Source organism: Babylonia areolata, chromosome 6 (assembly GCF_041734735.1).
Source record: "Babylonia areolata isolate BAREFJ2019XMU chromosome 6, ASM4173473v1, whole genome shotgun sequence".
In the NCBI taxonomy this organism is placed as follows: domain Eukaryota; kingdom Metazoa; phylum Mollusca; class Gastropoda; order Neogastropoda; family Buccinidae; genus Babylonia; species Babylonia areolata.
The window spans coordinates 22,241,096-22,258,595 of NC_134881.1; the positions used below are offsets into that span (position 1 = coordinate 22,241,096).

At 41.6% G+C, this 17,500-nt stretch overlaps 1 protein-coding gene across 10 annotated transcripts in view; it reads left to right on the top strand.

The window, feature by feature from the left end:
- The window catches only part of LOC143282835 (CUGBP Elav-like family member 3-A), a 233,566-nt gene that overhangs the window by 25,789 nt on the left and 190,277 nt on the right, over positions 1-17,500 (top strand). For all 10 annotated transcript variants that reach the window (XR_013055316.1, XM_076588652.1, XM_076588653.1 and 7 more), the window contains exon 3: positions 5,605-5,687. Coding sequence is in view for 9 of the 10 variants with exons in the window: in XM_076588652.1 (XP_076444767.1) it covers positions 5,605-5,687 (83 nt within the window). In the remaining variant the exon portion in view is untranslated. The remainder of the gene's footprint in view (positions 1-5,604; positions 5,688-17,500) is intronic.

Genomic DNA, 17,500 nt, shown 5'->3' on the forward strand with positions numbered 1-17,500 from the left:
AATGACAAAATGAAATAAGATAGATACGTACTGTAGCGGAAGGGGCGTTATTGATTGACATGGACAAAAACGGAGCGGTTCTCGACAGCCGTTGATGATGCAGTAGACTCACGATCTTCAATGTGACACATGTATGCAGTCAAAGCACGTGCTGCTTTTTCATTGGTCCTCATTTGCATACAGCCGCACCTGCAATCTGATACTGACGTCAGGCGACTGATTAAGATGGGAATGGAGAAAGGGTGGGGATAGTGGCGTGGTGTGTGTGTGTGTGTGGGGGGGGGGGGGGTTGGGGGGGGAGGGGGGTGAAAAGTACGTTCACATGCACACAGACGCACACACACACACACACACACACACACACACACACACACACACACACACACACACGCACACATCATCAAGTTATCAGTTCCTGCGAAAACAGGTTAATTAAAGTAAAGAACGAACGAACACACACACCACAGAGACACACACACACACCTTATACGCGCGCGCTCAGACACCGACAGAAATCAAAATCAAAATCCGCCCACACTGGGGCAATTACATGGTTTCTTCTTCAGTTGTGGGCCGCGACACCCACGTTCATTCGAACATACACCAGTGGGCTTTTACGTGCATGACCGTTTTTAACCCCACCATGTAGGCAGTCATACTCCGCTTTGGGGGGGATGGGGGTGGGGGGTGTCGGTCGGTGGTGAAAGTACTGACATTCTATGAGTGAATATTATATAATGTGTGTAGTGGAGGGGAGGGAGGGAGGAGGGGGGGGGGAAGTACCGACGTTCTATGAGTGAAAAGTATAAAGTGTGGGTGGGGGGGCGGGGGGGGGGGGAGGCGGTGGTGAAAGTACTGACGTTCTTTGAGTGAACAGTATAAAGTGTGGCTGGTGGGTGGGGTGTGTGAAAGTACTGATGTTCTCTGAGTGAACAGTATAAAGTGTATGTGTTGAGGGGGGGGGGGGGGGGGGGGAGGCGTTGGCGAAAGTACTGACGTTCTATGAGTGAACAGTATAAAGTGTGGGTGGTGGGTGGGGTGTGCGAAAGTACTGACGTTCTCTGAGTGAACAGTATAAAGTGTATGTGTTGGGGAGGGGGGGGGGGAGGCGTTGGCGAAAGTACTGACGTTCTATGAGTGAACAGTATATAGTGTGGGTGGTGGGTGGGGTGTGTGAAAGTACTGACGTTCTCTGAGTGAACAGTATAAAGTGTGGGTGGGGGGCGGAGGGGGGAGGCGGTGGTGAAAGTACTGACGTTCTGTGAGTGAACAGTGTAAAATGTGGGTGGGGGGGCGGGGGGAGGAAGGCGGTGGTGAAAGTACTGACGTTCTATGAGTGAACAGTATAAAGTGTGGGTGGGGGGCGGATGGGGGGGGAGGTGGTGGTGAAAGTACTGACGTTCTATGAGTGAACAGTATAAAGTGTGGGTGGGGGGCGGATGGGGGGGGGGGAGGTGGTGGTGAAAGTACTGACGTTCCTTGAGTGGTGGTGAAAGTACTGACGTCTATGAGTGAACAGTATAAAGTGGGGGTGGGGGGCGGATGGGGGGGGGGGAGGTGGTGATGAAAGTACTGACGTTCCTTGAGTGAACAGTATAAAGTGGGGGTGGGGGGGCGGAGGGGGGGAGGCGGTGGTGAAAGTCCTGACGTTCTATGAGTGAACAGTATAAAGTGTGGGTGGGGTGGGGTGGGGGGGAAGCGGTGGTGAAAGTACTGACGTTCTATGAGTGAACAGTATAAAGTGGGGGTGGTGGGGGAGAGCGGTGCTGAAAGTACTGACGTTCTATGAGTGAACAGTATAAAGTGGGGGGTGGTGGGGGAGAGCGGTGCTGAAAGTACTGACGTTCTATGAGTGAACAGTATAAAGTGGGGGTGGTGGGGGAGAGCGGTGGTGAAAGTACTGACGTTCTATGAGTGAACAGTATAAAGTGGGGGTGGTGGGGGAGAGCGGTGCTGAAAGTACTGACGTTCCTATGAGTGAACAGTATAAAGTGGGGGTGGTGGGGGGAAGCGATGGTGAAAGTACTGACGTTCTATGAGTGAACAGTATAAAGTGGGGGTGGTGGGGGGAAGCGGTGGTGAAAGTACTGACGTTCTATGAGTGAACAGTATAAAGTGGGGGGGGGGGGGGAGGCAGTGGTGAAAGTCCTGACGTTCTATGAGTGAACGGTAAAAAAAAAGAATTGTTTTCCCTTTTTTTTAGGGGGCGGGGGAGGGTGAGTGAGAGGGGAGAGGGGTAGAGGGGCGGTGGGATCTTAGAGTGGGGTGTAGTCTTGAGTGAACAGTGTAGAATTAAGGGGAGTGGGGGGTGGCGGGGGAAGGGGGGGGGGGGTGACAAGGAATGGCGTTTAGTGATTAAAACTGTGTAAAGTGGGGAAGACGGTAAGTGTTGTTGGATTTCTTAGAGCGAACTGTGTACAGAGAATGAGTTGGGGATGGGGGTAAACTGAATTTCTGTGAGTGAACTGTATGAACTGAGGATTTTTTTTGATTTTTTTATGTCTGTTAGCGAATTGCATAAGGTGAAGGGGGTGTGGGTATCTCAAGTATGTGAGTGAACTGTATAATACAGAGGAAGGGGTGGGGATATTATCGGGTATCTGTGAGCGAGATCTATAAAGTGGGCGGGATGGGGTGGAGTGTGGGGGGGGGGGTGGATTTCTGTGAGTAAACTGTATAAAAAGGAGGAGGGGGTTGGGGTTACTGGATTTCTGTGAGTGAACTGTATAGATTGAAGGGGGTTACTGGATTTCTGTGAGTGAACTGTATAAAGTGAAGACGGGGGTTGGGGGTTACTGGATTTCTGTGAGTGAACTGTATAAAGGGAAGGGGAGTGGGGGTTGGGGGTTACTGGATTTCTGTGAGTGAACTATATAAAGGGAAGGGGAGTGGAGGTTACTGGATTTCTGTGAGTGAACTGTATAAAGGGAAGGGGAGTGGGGTTACTGGATTTCTGTGAGTGAACTGTATAAAGGGAAGGGGAGTGGAGGTTACTGGATTTCTGTGAGTGAACTGTATAAAGTAAGACGGGGGTTGGGGTTACTGGATTTCTGTGAGTGAGCTGTATAAAGTGAAGACGGGGTTGGGGTTACTGGATTTCTGTGAGTGAACTGTATAAGTAGAGGGGTTACCGATTGTATAAGTTCTGTAAAAACATGTAAAGTGGTGTAAGGAGTGTGGTAGATGTATTTTCTGTGAGTGAACAGATTAAACAGGGGCAGTGTTGATGATTTGTGAGTGAATGAAAACAGGGATTGTGAGTCAATGGTTTTGAGTGTAACGATGATTATATCTTAGTATTATATGTTAATTATAACAATTTTGTGACGGACGCAAGAAGATTGATTAGGGGTTCACTTAAAATCGATACGGTCTCATTTGTTTCTGCATTATCTGTATAAGTAATATCGTCTATCTACCTATCTGTTGTCTGTCTGTTCTCTTCTCTGTCGAGTGACTGTAATAAGATAATATTTACTGGTTTCGTGTGGTGTGTTGTGAGGGTGTTGGGTTTGGTTGTGGTGTGTGGTGTGGGTGGGTTACTTGTTGTTTTTGTGTGTTTTTTGTTTGCTTAGATACAAATAATGAAGGGTTCGTTCTGGTTGTAATGTTGTAGAGATGCTTACTGATTTACTGTGTGAGTGAACTATTATAAAGGAAGCAGACCTGTTTGATAAATAAAAGTAAAAGGTGACTGATTTCGGATAAACTGATAAAGTAAAAACGGGTTGGGTTCTGATTTCTGTGAGTGAGCTGTATAAAGAAGACGGGTTGGTTACTGGATTTCTGTGAGTGAACTATATAAAGGGAAGGGGAGTGGCGTTACTGGATTTCTGTGAGTGAACTGTATAAAGTAAAGACGGGGGTTGGGGTTACTGGATTTCTGTGAGCAAAGCGTATAAAGTGGAGAAGGGGGTTACCGGATTTCTGTGTGTGAACTGTATAAAGTGAAATGGATTACTGGATTTCTGTGAATGAACTGTATAAAGTGAGGGGGTTTGCTGGATTTCTGTGAGCGAACTGTATAAACTGAGGGGGATTACTGACGTTCTGTAAAGAAAACAATGTAAAGTGGTGTAAGGAGTGTGGTAGATGTACTGACATTCTGTGAGCGAACAGATTAAACAGGTGGCAGTGTTGATGTTTTGTGAGTGAATAGAAAACAGGGATTTGTGAGTCAATGGTTTTGAGTGTAACGATGTATTAGTATCATTATTATTATTATTATTTATCATTATAACAATTTGTGACGGACGCAAGAAGATTGTATTTTAGGGGTCACATTCAAAATCGATACCGGTCTCCATTTGTTTCTGTCCTGTCTATCTGTCTATCTATCTATCTGTCTATCTACCTATCTGTCTGTCTGTCTGTCTCTCTCTCTCTCTCTCTCTCTGTATATATATATATATATATATGTGTGTGTGTGTGTGTGTGTGTGTGTGTGTGTGTGTGTGTGTGTGTGTGTGTGTGTGTGTGTGTTTCTTTGTTTGTTTTTGTGTGTTTTTTGTTTGCTTAGATACAAACTATTGAACCTTCTGTCTGCGTTGTAAATGTTGTAAATGCTTCACCATATGTGTACATCGATTCGCTGAATGCCTCGACAATTAAACAGACCAACCTGTTAAAAAATAAAAATAAAAGATTTAAAAAAAAAGCTCCCAATCCAGAGCTCTTTTTTTTCCATGTTGTATTTGTTTGCGAACAAAACCTTTTTTTTTAAATTAAAGAAGAAAAAAAAAAGGACTTGTCTCTTCCAATGTGATCTGTGACTCTGGAGATTTTTTTTATCTTTACATTTATCAAATCCTTTGTTTCGCTGTCTGCTGGGTTTTTTTTTATTTTTTATATTTATTGTGTAACATTGCGCAATATCCTTTCGATCGCTATTCAGACTGTCTATATTATTTTCCCACTTTCTCGGTCAGAGTGCACGTCGTGATGCATTTAGATATCCAGTCAGAGCCAAAAATGGAAGTGTTTTGAACAGCGTGAAATAATGGTGTTGATGTCATGATACTGGTTATGATAATGATGGTTATGATGATGATGATGATGATGGTGGTGGTGGTGGTGGTGGTTTTGATATTGTTGATAATGATGATGGTAATGCTAATGTTGTTGTTGGTGGTGAGGATGATGGTAGTGGTAGTGATGGTGGTGGTGGTGGTTTTAATGTTGTTGATGATGCTGATGGTGATGATGATGGTGATGATGCTGGTGGTGGTGGTGGTTTTAATGTTGTTGATAATGATGATGATGATGTTTATTTTGTTGTTGTTGTTGTTGATGATGATGGTGGTGGTGGTGGTGGTGATCTTAATGTTGTTGTTAATGATGATGACTTTAATATTGTTGGTTTTGTTGTTGTTGTTGCTGCTGATGATGATGATGACGACGACGACGATGATGACGATGACGACGACGACAACAACGACGACAACGACGACGACGATGATGATAATGACGACGAAAAGACGACGACGACGACGCCGACCATGATGAGTCCGATGATGATGACGACGACGATGACGATGATGATGATGATGATGGTGATGATGATGATGATGATGACGACGATGACGAGGATGATGTCATTTTCAGGATGTGCTTTCCTGACCTACTGCACACGGGAGAGCGCCATCAAAGCTCAGCAAGCCCTGCACGAACAGAAGACTCTGCCAGGGGTGAGCGAGTTCGTCTGTCTGTCCGTCTGTCTGTCCGTCTGTTCGTATGTCTGTCTGTCTGACAGATTACCCAGATTCAAACACTCGACTGTTGGCCGCCGTTCTTTCTCTGTCTCTGGACCTTGCGATTGGAATGAACTTCCTCTTTCGCTTTGTCAAGTCTCCACACTCAGCTCTTTCAAGTCTGGCCTTAAAACCCACCTCTTCCCAAAATAGCCTCCCTTGCCTGCCCTTCCTTGTCTTTAGTTTCTACAGTTTTAGAGTTATGCATGCGTGTGAATGACTGGTGCGAAAGCGCTTTGATTTGTCTCTGCACAAGATTCAGCGCTATATAAATACCATTATTATTACTATTATTATTCTGACTGTTTTCACTTCAGTACCGTCTCTCTCTGTCTCTCACTGTCTGTCTGTCTGTCCATCTTTCTCTGTCTGCTTGTCTCTCTGTCTGTCTGTCTGTTTCTGTCTCTCTGTCTCTGTCTCTGTGTCTGTGTGTCTGTGTGTGTGTGTGTGTCTCTCTCTCTCTCTCTTGTGTGACTGTCTGTGTGTCTGTCTCTCTCTCTCTCTCTCTCTCTCTCTCTCTCTCTTTAAAATCTTTAAAAATTCTATCACTGTGATTGCTCCATTTTTGGTCCTCTTGTTCAATCAACTCTTCTCTTCTGGAAGTTATCCCCTACAGTGGTCGGAAGCTATCATCCATCCCATATTTAAAAAAGGTGACAAAAATTTACCAGATAATTATAGAGGGGTATCCCTGTTGAATATATGTAGTAAACTGTACAGCCATGTATTAAACGAACGATTAAATAAATGGATTGAAAGCAACAATGTCATTAACGACTGTCAAGCCGGTTTTAGAAAGAAATATAGCACAGTTGATCATGTTTTTACATTATTCGCCATGGTTCAAAAGCAATTGTTGCTGCACAAAAAATTATATGTTGCTTTTATCGACTTTTAGAAAAGCCTTCGATTCTGTTGTCCGTATAAACTTATGGAAAATTCTAAAGAAAAGGGGAATTAATGGGAAAATGTACCAAGCCATTACAAGCATATATAACATTGTGAAAGCAAGAGTTAGAGTTGGCGGTGAACTTAGTGATTCATTTATGTGTCCTTCAGGGTTAAAGCAAGGAGAGGTATGTAGTCCAGTTCTGTTTTCCCTCTTTATAAACGAATTAGCAGAAGAAGTCATTCAGAAAGGTAAACATGGTATTCAACTTATTCCTGATTTATTAGAAATCCTAATTCTTATGTTTGCTGATGATATTATTTTGATTTCTGACTCGATTGTAGGCCTCCAGAATCAGTTAAATGTTCTGTTCGACACAGCAAAGAAACTTGGGCTGATAGTTAACTTAGAGAAATCAAATGTTGTTATATTTAGAAATGGTGGCTATATCTCCGAAAAGGAAACGTGGTTTTATGGCCAGAACAAGCTTACAGTCGTTAACATGTATAAGTACTTAGGAATTATCATGTCCACCAGACTTTCCTTCACGCACAGTTTGAATGACATGGCAAGCCGAGCGAAGAAAGGAGTCATTACTATATTTAGATTGCTGTGGTCATTAGGAGAAAAATCGCCTACTATATTCTTCAAACTTTTTGATGCTCAGATCCAGCCAATACTTAGTTATGGGGCTGAGATTTGGGGAATCATTGCAAATGTTGACACTGTGGAAAAGGTACACCTTTTTGCTTTGAAAAGATTCTTGAATATTAGTTTAAGAACACCTAACATAATGGCATATGGAGAACTTGGACGGTTCCCACTGTATGTTAATCTATACCTAAAGAGCATTAAGTATTGGTTGAAAATTTTGAAAATGCCGCCCCATCGCTTACCACACAAAGCGTATAAAATGTTATTATACTACCATTACAGTAATAAGAACACTTGGGCATCATCAGTCTGCTTTTTCTTATATAAATTTGGCTTTGGGGAGGTCTGGGAAAACCAAGGGGTCGGTAACGAAAATGAATTTTTAAAAGTCTTGAGAAATAAGCTAATTGATGAATACAAAACACAGTGGTCTTCTGATATGCTGCACAGTGAACGTTTTCAATTCTATAGAACATTTAAAAGTGATCTTATTTTATCTCCATACTTACAATTAGTAAATCATCTGCGAGCCAGAGTCAGTCTGATCAGAATGCGACTGGGTGTGTCTGAATTGTATGTCCATAAGTTGCGTTTCAGAAGGAACTTGTCAGTAAATCAGCTGCTTTGCCCATTCTGTGAATTTCAAATAGAAACTGAAACTCATTTTGTCCTACAATGTCCAAAGTACCTGGATTTAAGAGAACAGTATATCCCTGCCAAATATTATAATTATCCATCACAATTTAAGCTGACAATGCTATTTGCATCAGAATGTAAAACGTTGGTCATCCGCCTTGCTCTGTTCCTTGAGAAAGCTCTGAAAGTCCGTCGTATGTATCTGTTGGATTGATAGTTTAAGTATGTCATCAATACTTACATGAGTGTGTGTGCGTGCGTGTATATGCGCGAGTGCATGGGTGTGTGTGTATTTAAATGTGCATGTATGTATGTGTATAGCTGTGTATATGTGTACATATACACGAGTTTGGATAACTATGTGCACATGTTCAAATTATGTAATATGGTTTTTGATCATAACTTGCGTGACCTTGCAGGGAATCATTCATCTGATGTGAATATGAATTTGTAACCACCCTCAATGACATGGGCCAGTGGCCTATTCATTAAACCATTCAGTGTTCAGTGTTCAGTGTTCAGTGTTCTCTCTCTCTCTCTCTCTCTCTCTCTCTCTCTCTCTCTCTCTCTCTCTGTCTCTTTCTGTTGTTTATTTGTTTGTTTTCGAGGGCTGGATGAAAAAAAAAAGCATGTATGCTTAATCTATTACCCTCAGAAAATAAAAATTATTCATTCATTCATTCATTCATGCATTCTCTCTCTCTCTCTCTCTCTCTCTCTCTCTCTCTCTCTGTCTGTCTGTCTCTATGTGTGTGTGTGTGTGTGTGTGTGTGTGTGTGTGTGTCTTTCTTTTTTCTTGTTTCTTTTCTCTTGCGCTCACTCTCTCTCTCTCTCCCAAAGTGGTCGATGGACATTCCTCCCGCCCCCTCCCCCTCACCCCCCCCCCCAAACTACCTCCCCCCCCCCGCCCCCTTTCCCTCCAAATTAATACTTTGAGTTTTTCTTATATTTGATATTTGTTGCTTATTTGGTGTGTTTTTTTTCTTTGTGTGTGTTTGTGTGCGTGTTTGGTGTTGGTTGTTGTTTTTGTTTGTTTGTTTGTTTGTTTGTTTTTTATGCACAGGGCTGAGTGGAAAAAAAGTATGCAATTGATTATCTCTTATCCTTGGTTAAATGAAATTTCGCTTCGTTTCGGTGTGGGGTGTGTGTTGGGGGGGGGGGGGTCGGTGGGTGAGTGGGTGGTCATATTGAAAGTTGGTGGAAACCGTTTTGCGACTAAAACAGTCCACACAGGAAGTATCAGTAGCAGTAGCAGTAGCTCAAGGAGGCGTCACTGCGTTCGGTCAAATCCATATACGCTACACACCGCATCTGCCAAGCAGATGCCTGACCAGCAGCGTAACCCAACGCGCTTAGTCAAGCCTCGAGAAAAAATAAAATAAAATAAAAAATAAATAAATAAAAATAAAAATAAAATAAAATAATAATCAATGAAAATAAAAATAAATAAATAAAAATAAAATAAATAAAGTAAAAAATAACAAATAATAATAATATATAACAACAACAACAACAACAATAATAATAATAATAATAATAATCATAATAATCATAATCATAATCATAATAATGATAATAATAATAATAATAACATAATAATAATAACAACATAATAATAAACAGGAAGATCAAACATAACTACCCCGTGCTCGTCTTTGTAGAAGGAGGCAAATATCAAACTGGGATTATGTGAAATATATCATGTGTTAGTGAAACCATCCATCTGTCTCTCTCTCTCTCTCTCTCTCTCTCTCTCTCTCTCTCTCTCTCTCTCTCTCTCTCTCTCTCTCGCTATTGAGATAGACCCTTACAGGTAATGACAATAAAATGTCAAAGCGTCAAAGCGTCTCTTTGTCTCTGTCTCTGTCTCTCTCTCTCTCTGTCTCTCTCTATTGAGGTATGGGGCTTAGATAGCGCTTCAATACATTGTGAAATAGTTCACTTATTTGCCTTGAAGAAATTTTTTTAGGCGTATCGATACAAACCCCAAATTACTTAGTTTATGGTGAAACATATAGGTATCCAATATATTTAAACTCAGCAGTAAGATGTATAAAAGATTGGTTAAAATTGATTGAAATGGAAGACACAAGACTACCAAAGAAAGCATATAATATGTTATATGACCTAGATGCAAGAGGCAAGATAAACTGGGCGACTGAAGTTAAAGTAAAATTATGCGAATTAGGATTCGGGTATGCGTGGATCGACATCATTATGACAAGATTTATGACAATCATTATGACAAGATTTGGATTCGGGGTATCTGATATAACTGTTCATCGTTTTCGTAAAAGACCACATAATGAACGTGAACTTATTTGTCCATTATGTAATGACGCACGGGAAAGTGAAGTTCATTTTGTATTTTGCTGTACTGCCTTGGATGATCTTAGAGAACAAATAATTCCTAAGAAGTTTTACAGACAATCTTGTGTATTCAAACTTACATTGCTATTGGCATCCATGAATGAGAATTGTGTCAAACAATTTGCAACATATTTGTATAAGGCGTTTCGGATTCGTTCTATCTGTAGTGCGTAACGCGTATTGTAATTTTGTTTGTTGAATTCAGTGTTAAATGTGATGTACGAATGATTCAATGTTTTCACACCACCGCCTTCATGAGGGGCTATGGCCTATTATGAATAAAATATTCGCATTCGCATTCGCATTCGCTCTCTCTATCGCGCGCCCACGCGCGCACTCACACTCGCACTCACTCACTCAGTACAGTACAGGTACGAAACGAAATATGTGATGTATTGTATTAACACTGGTCAGCGTTTTTCTGACCAACGGAGAGTTAGAAATGAACGGAAAGTTCGTGACGAACACACACACACACACACACACACACACACACACACACACTGTAGATATTCAAGCACATCGATGCATGTTAAAACAAATGTTTAAATCAGATGTTTGACAGAAAAAAAGAGAAAGAAAACCTGTGGATCACTAATTGGTAATTTCATTGGATATCTATAGAATACGGTAAACAAACTGGCTGGGTGAAACTATCATGTTCTTCACATGTCAGAGGAGGATGTGACGTTGGTTTTTTTGTTGTTGTTGGTGTTTTTTTTGGGTTTTTTGTTTTTATTTGTTTGTTGTTGTTTTTTGGTTTTTTGCTTGTTTTGCTTTTTTTGTGATCAGTACACGATCAGTACACAAGATCGCAAGATCACAAGATAATTTATTGTCCTTAAAAGGAGATGCTTGGTGTGGTGGCACACAGTTAAATTCTATATAGTACAAATATAGACTTACATAAGCCATTCAGCTGATTTGTATTCGCTCAGAAGTACACAATCTCAGCTGCATCAAATATCCATGCGCCCGCCATCAGTCTCCATTTCACACTCGTTATAATAAACTACTATTTAAAAAATAAATAAATAAATAAATAAATTGTTTAAAAAAAACATGTAAAACGACCTTCGAATATAAACAAGTAGGTTAAAATAATAAATAAGCCCGTAAATCAAGGAGAGTTTATAACATAGATGAACAATCAAATAATCAAATACATAAATAATGGCAACAATAACAATACCAATAATAGTAATGATAATGATGATGATAACAACAACAACAACAACAACAGTAATAGTTATAATTATAATAATAATAATAATAATAACAACAACAATGATACTACCACTGCCACTACTACGACCACCACAATCACCACCACCACTGCCACTACCAATACTAATAATAAATGAATGAATAAATGAATGAATGAATGAAGACTCCTTGTCCTATACTAGAAACTAGGCACAGCCTGGGATTAAAATACAACACCGGATCAGTACACGCAGGACAGAAAGCATGCTGAGTTCTATGGGCATGATGGAAATGAAAGGAGAAGAAAGAAAGAAAGAAACGTGAACCTTTACCTTTTTGCTCACCTTCTGCACTTTGTTGATTAAACACTGAGATTTCCCCATTGGAGTGGAGAGTTCACAAGAAACAGACAGTGCAGGATGTCCACGCACAAAGGAAGGGAGAAACATAAAAAGAAGAAGGAAAAAAAAAGGGTGGGGGATGAAGGGGAGGGTGGGGGGGACGGGGGGAGGGGGGGGGGGTTGCGACAAGGAAAGGAAAAACATGTGAAGTTCGGCTTTTGTCTTGGGGTTAACATCTTTGCCGTTTGTCACCATTGATGTTTCGAGGTTTGTATACACGGATGACATCGCGAATTGTATACCTCCGATGTAATAACCGTGTGTGTGTGTGTGTGTGTGTGTGTGTGTGTGTGTGTGTGTGTGTGTGTGTGTGTGTGTGTGTGTGTGGTGTGTGTTGGTGTTGGTGTTGTTGTTTATTTGTATGTTAATTTGTTTGTTATCTATTACTTTTGTGAAAAAAATAAATTATACAAAAGGTTGATATGCATTTATCGTGTTTTCGAAATATGTCTGTGTCGATCACATTAGTGTGATGATGGCATTGGCTCGATGTAAATTCCTTTTGGTCAACTTTACTGGACTTGTTTCTTTCATAATGAGGTGAAATACCAAACTATGAGGCACACGATATTCATATACGCTGGGCTTCCAGCGAATATATTTTGAAAAACTTTATTTTTCCAACATTTTTATCAAGACAAAGGTTAACAGATAAGAGTATGATATCATACATCATACTCTGGGAATGGGAAGTTACAATAGTATATTGTTCTGAATATCACAATCATTCCACATCAAGATTAATAGGGGTAGAACACAGTAAATATTCATTCAAACATTGACCTATGTGATATCATAACGCCCAGTTCATAATGAAATCATAATAATGGCTGAATTTCAAGTGTCTGTTCACACATTGAACCCATTAGTATTGCTATGTCCGACATAGACAGAGAAATAAGTATTCATTCACATCGATTCCACGTGACAATAGAATAGAATATGTCTTTATTACCAAGTGTACCGGGGTCATAAGGAATATTGGGGGGGATAGTACATAACAAGGTACGAACATAAATCGAAAACCATACACAAGCACAGATACAGTAGAAATTAGGACACATACAAGTGCATATCAATATAAAAACTTGTGCATACTCATACATGCACGCACTGCACACACACACACACACACACACACACACACACACACACACACACACACCCGTCTAAAAACACTTATAGTGAATAGACGTTAAACTGAAGAAACACACACACACACACACACACACACACGTTTGAACAGAAGCCGCATGTTATAGTGGAAGGGGCTGATGACTAGATCTTCAGGTAGATGGTTGTTGATTGCACAATTCTAGTTGTCACACTGGATTTGTTCGAGAGACAGGGCATTGACTGCTTTCGGGAAAAAGCTATTGGCGAAGCGTTTGGTTTTCGTCCTTATACTTCTGTACCGTCGACCAGAAGGGAGCATCTCGAAAATCCGAAAAGCTGGATGTGATTCGTCCTGGCTGATTGATTTTGCTTTTTTGAGTAGCCGCTTATAATATATGTCTTCTAGAGAAGGTAGATCAGCCCTGGTACCTTCTCGGCTCACATCAAAGCATAAGCAGAACAGCGGATATCCTTCACACACAAATTTTAATGCTAGGTTTTCAGTAACGTATCAAAAAATATTCGTTCACATCTTGATTCTATAGGAAACAGATCTCCATCTTGTATATATATATATATATATATATATATATATATATATATATATATATATGGTATCCATTTCTGTGCAATTTTGTTATATTCCATATTGTATATAAAGATATGTGCGAAGCAATATTCAGTTTTTGTTTTATTGTCATATCCAAAAAGCACCAACACATGGTTGAGATCAAGTCTATCACAGCTAGGATTTTTTTCTAATAAGTATCATACAAGTTTTGTCCAAAATAATTGTACATGATTATATTATCTTAGATAAGTAATATCGTGTCTTTTTCTTTCTTTTTTTTTCTTTTTTTTTCCTTTTTTTTTTTTACAAAAATTACATTTGTTATTTACTAACGCTCCCATATTCACCAGCATAAAAAAAATTGATACGATGATTAAATTTTATCTGGAACCATTTGAATTTCATTTCTTGGATCTTGTTTGCATAAAAAAATTCTTCCATTCAAGTTGATTTTCAAAACAATGTTTCCAGTTTGTGCAAGCACTTGGCAGTGGTGGTTTTCCATTAAATATATCATGAGATAAATTTGTTTCCCTTGGAGCTTTTACCATAATACTATAAGCTTTATTGTAATACACTCCATTCTGATTGCTGTTATCTAATGCAAAGTTGTTGTTTTTCTCATAAGAAGCTTCTAGTGGAGTTTATACAACCACAGCATTTCGTAATTGGAACTGAGTTATCAATTATATCTTGAAATTTATGAAAATTCAGAAATAATCTTTCATTTTCTTTTGCAAGGTCTTTTACATAATAGACATTGTTTTCTTATCCTGCCTTCGAAGTACAAAACTGTGCCACCTATCTTGAATTTGTTATTAAAAATGAATGGTTCCATCAAAATAATATTATATTGTTCGTCATGTACATCCACGGTGCAAAAAAAAACACAAAACAACAACAACAAAAAAAACCAATCTGAATAACTACGAAATTCGTCTGTCCGAGAAGGGTTTATTATTCGCCCTCCAACCTTCAGCTATTGGGCCATATTCCTGTCGCATTCCAACCTCTGGACATTCTTTTAACACTATGCTTTTTCCATTTAGGACTAAATGTCTGATTTCAGCATTTCTTCAGCCATTTGAGTTTCAGAGATTTTATAAACGATAGAATGTGTGGAATATTGACACCTCCGTTTTGAATACTATGCACTGCTATTGATCTTTTAAGTTTATCTTTTTTTTTTTCTATACAAAATCAAAACATGTTTTTTGCAATTTTGGAATACTGTCATCTGATGGGTTTGGAAGCATAATCCATTAGTATGTTAACTTAGATAATATAAGTGACTTAAGAATAGCTACTCTGCCCAGTGGTGTAACAGATCTTTTCACCATACATGAAATAGTTTTTTTGTTTCATTGAACTTGTCGGTTATATTTAATCCTGCCATTTTATGTATGTCATTATTGAACCTTAGCCCTAGGATTTCAAATTGTTGTGGATTCAAATTCATTTTCCAATTCGGCAGAAAATACCATTACTATTACATTTATTTCCCAGCCAGACATTGCATTTTTTTCACGATTTAATTTTAATCCCGAGATTGCTTGAAATTCCTCAAGAACTTTGAAGAGTTCTTCATAAGAGTTTTGTCACCTTCCAGAAAGGAGGAAGGTTCGTCAGCGAAGTGAGTGGTTTGACATTTTGTCTCTACAATGCTAATGCCTTTTATACCGTTATTCTCACGGATTTTGCAGGCCATTGCTTCTGTACACACACACACACACACACACACACACACACACACACACACACACACACACACACACACACGCACGCACGCACGCACGCACGCACGCACGCACGCACAAAAGGATGAGGCTGGATCCCCTTGTCTCCAACCACGTTCAATCTGGATACTTCCAGAAGCTTCGCCGTTAACTATTACTGTGGAATTTTATTAGTATACAATGCGTCTATCCAGCGACAAATGCCATTACCAAAACCAAAGTGTTTTAAACCTTCCAGCTAACTGAATCGAACGCTTTTTATCAAAATCTATATATTTATTTTCTTTGTTTATCAAACATTAATGTTATGCTGTTCTATTGTTGCCATACAACTCCGAGTGATGCTCTGGATTATGTGGAGGATTGAGTAGTGGGTTATCTCTCCCTGTCCCCTCTTCACAACACCCATTTATCTCCCTCTGTCCCCAACACACCTCTATCTCTCTCTGTCCCCTCTCCCCTAACACCCCTCTATCTCCCTCTGTCCCCTCTCCCCAACACCTCTCTATCTCCCTCAGTCCCCTCTCCCCCGACACCCCTCTATCTCCCTCTGTCCCCTCTCCCCAACACCTATCTCTCTCAGTCCCCATCACTCCTCTATCTCCCTCAGTCCCCTCTCCCCAACACCCCTCTATCTCCCTCTGTCCCCTCTCCCCAACACCTCTCTATCTCCCTCTGTCCCCGCAACACGTGCACCCAAAATGTATACAGGTCGGTGACCTTACATTAAAATTCTTGCGTTCTGTCCCCATCACCTCTCTATCTCTCTCTGTCCCCTCTCCCCAACACCTCTCTATCTCTCTCTGTCCCCTCTCCCCATCACCTCTCTATCTCTCTCTGTCCCCTCTCCCCAACACCCCTCTATCTCCCTCTGTCCCCTCTCCCCCAACACCCCTCTATATCCCCTCTCCCCATCACCCCTCTATCTCCCTCTGTCCCCTCTCCCCCAACACCCTCTTATCTCCCTCTGTCCCCTCCCCCCAACACCTCTTATCTCCCTCTGTCCCCTCTCCCCAACACCTCTCTATCTCCCTCTGTCCCCTCTCCCCAACACCCCTCTATCTCCCTCTGTCCCCTCTCCCCAACACCTCTCTATCTCCCTCTGTCCCCTCTCCCCAACACCTCTCTATCTCCCTCTGTCCCCTCTCCCCAACACCTCTCTATCTCCCTCTGTCCCTTCTCCCCCAACACCTCTCTATCTCCCTCTGTCCCCTCTCCCCCAACACCTCTCTATCTCCCTCTGTCCCTCTCCCCAACACCTCTCTATCTCCCTCTGTCCCTTCTCCCCCAACACCTCTCTATCTCCCTCTGTCCCTTCTCCCCCAACACCTCTCTATCTCCCTCTGACCCCTCTCCCCAACACCCTCGCTCTCCACTTTACCCCTCACCCTTCTGCCCTATATCATTTTTTTTTTCTGTTGCTCAGCGCCCCTTCCTTCTGACCATCTCCCCCATAACCCTTCTTGTCTAACCCCCCCCCTCCCACACACACACACCCACCCCACCCCCCTCCCTCCCCATCCCGCACCGCCCTTCTTTTCTCCACTTGTCGCTTTGCCCCTCCCCCTCTGTCTGTCTCTCTACTTGCTTCCTCCCCTGAGACCTCCCACTGTCTCTCTGTGTCTCTGTCTCTGTCTCTCTGTCTCTGTCCATGTGTGTGTGTGTGTGTGTGTGTGTGTGTGTCCCTCTGTCTGTCTCTGTCCCTCTGTCTGTCTGTCTGTCTGTCTGTCTATCTGTCTCTGCCTCTGTCCCTCTATCTGTCTGTCTGTCTCTCTGTCTGTCTCTCTGTCTCCCTCTGTCTCTCTCTCTCTCTCTCTCTCCTGTCTCTCTCTCTGTCTCTCTGGTCTCTTTCTCTCTCTCTCTCTCTCTCTCTCTCTCTCTCTCCAGCACGCCATTTTACCTCCGTAACCCTACCCTTACCCCCCCACCCACCCACACACACACACACTCACACACACACACACACACACCCCCCCTTCCAGAGTCCTCTTCCTTGTCAGAATTGCCAACACACACACCGCACGCTTTCAGTTTGCCCCCCCCCCCCCCCCGCCCCCCCCCCCCTGTCCTTATCCCCCCTCTCTCCCCTCCCCCCACCCCCCTTCTCTCCTGTCCCTCCCTCCCCTCTCTGTCCTCTTTCCCCATTCCCAAGCCCCCTCTCCTCCCACCCC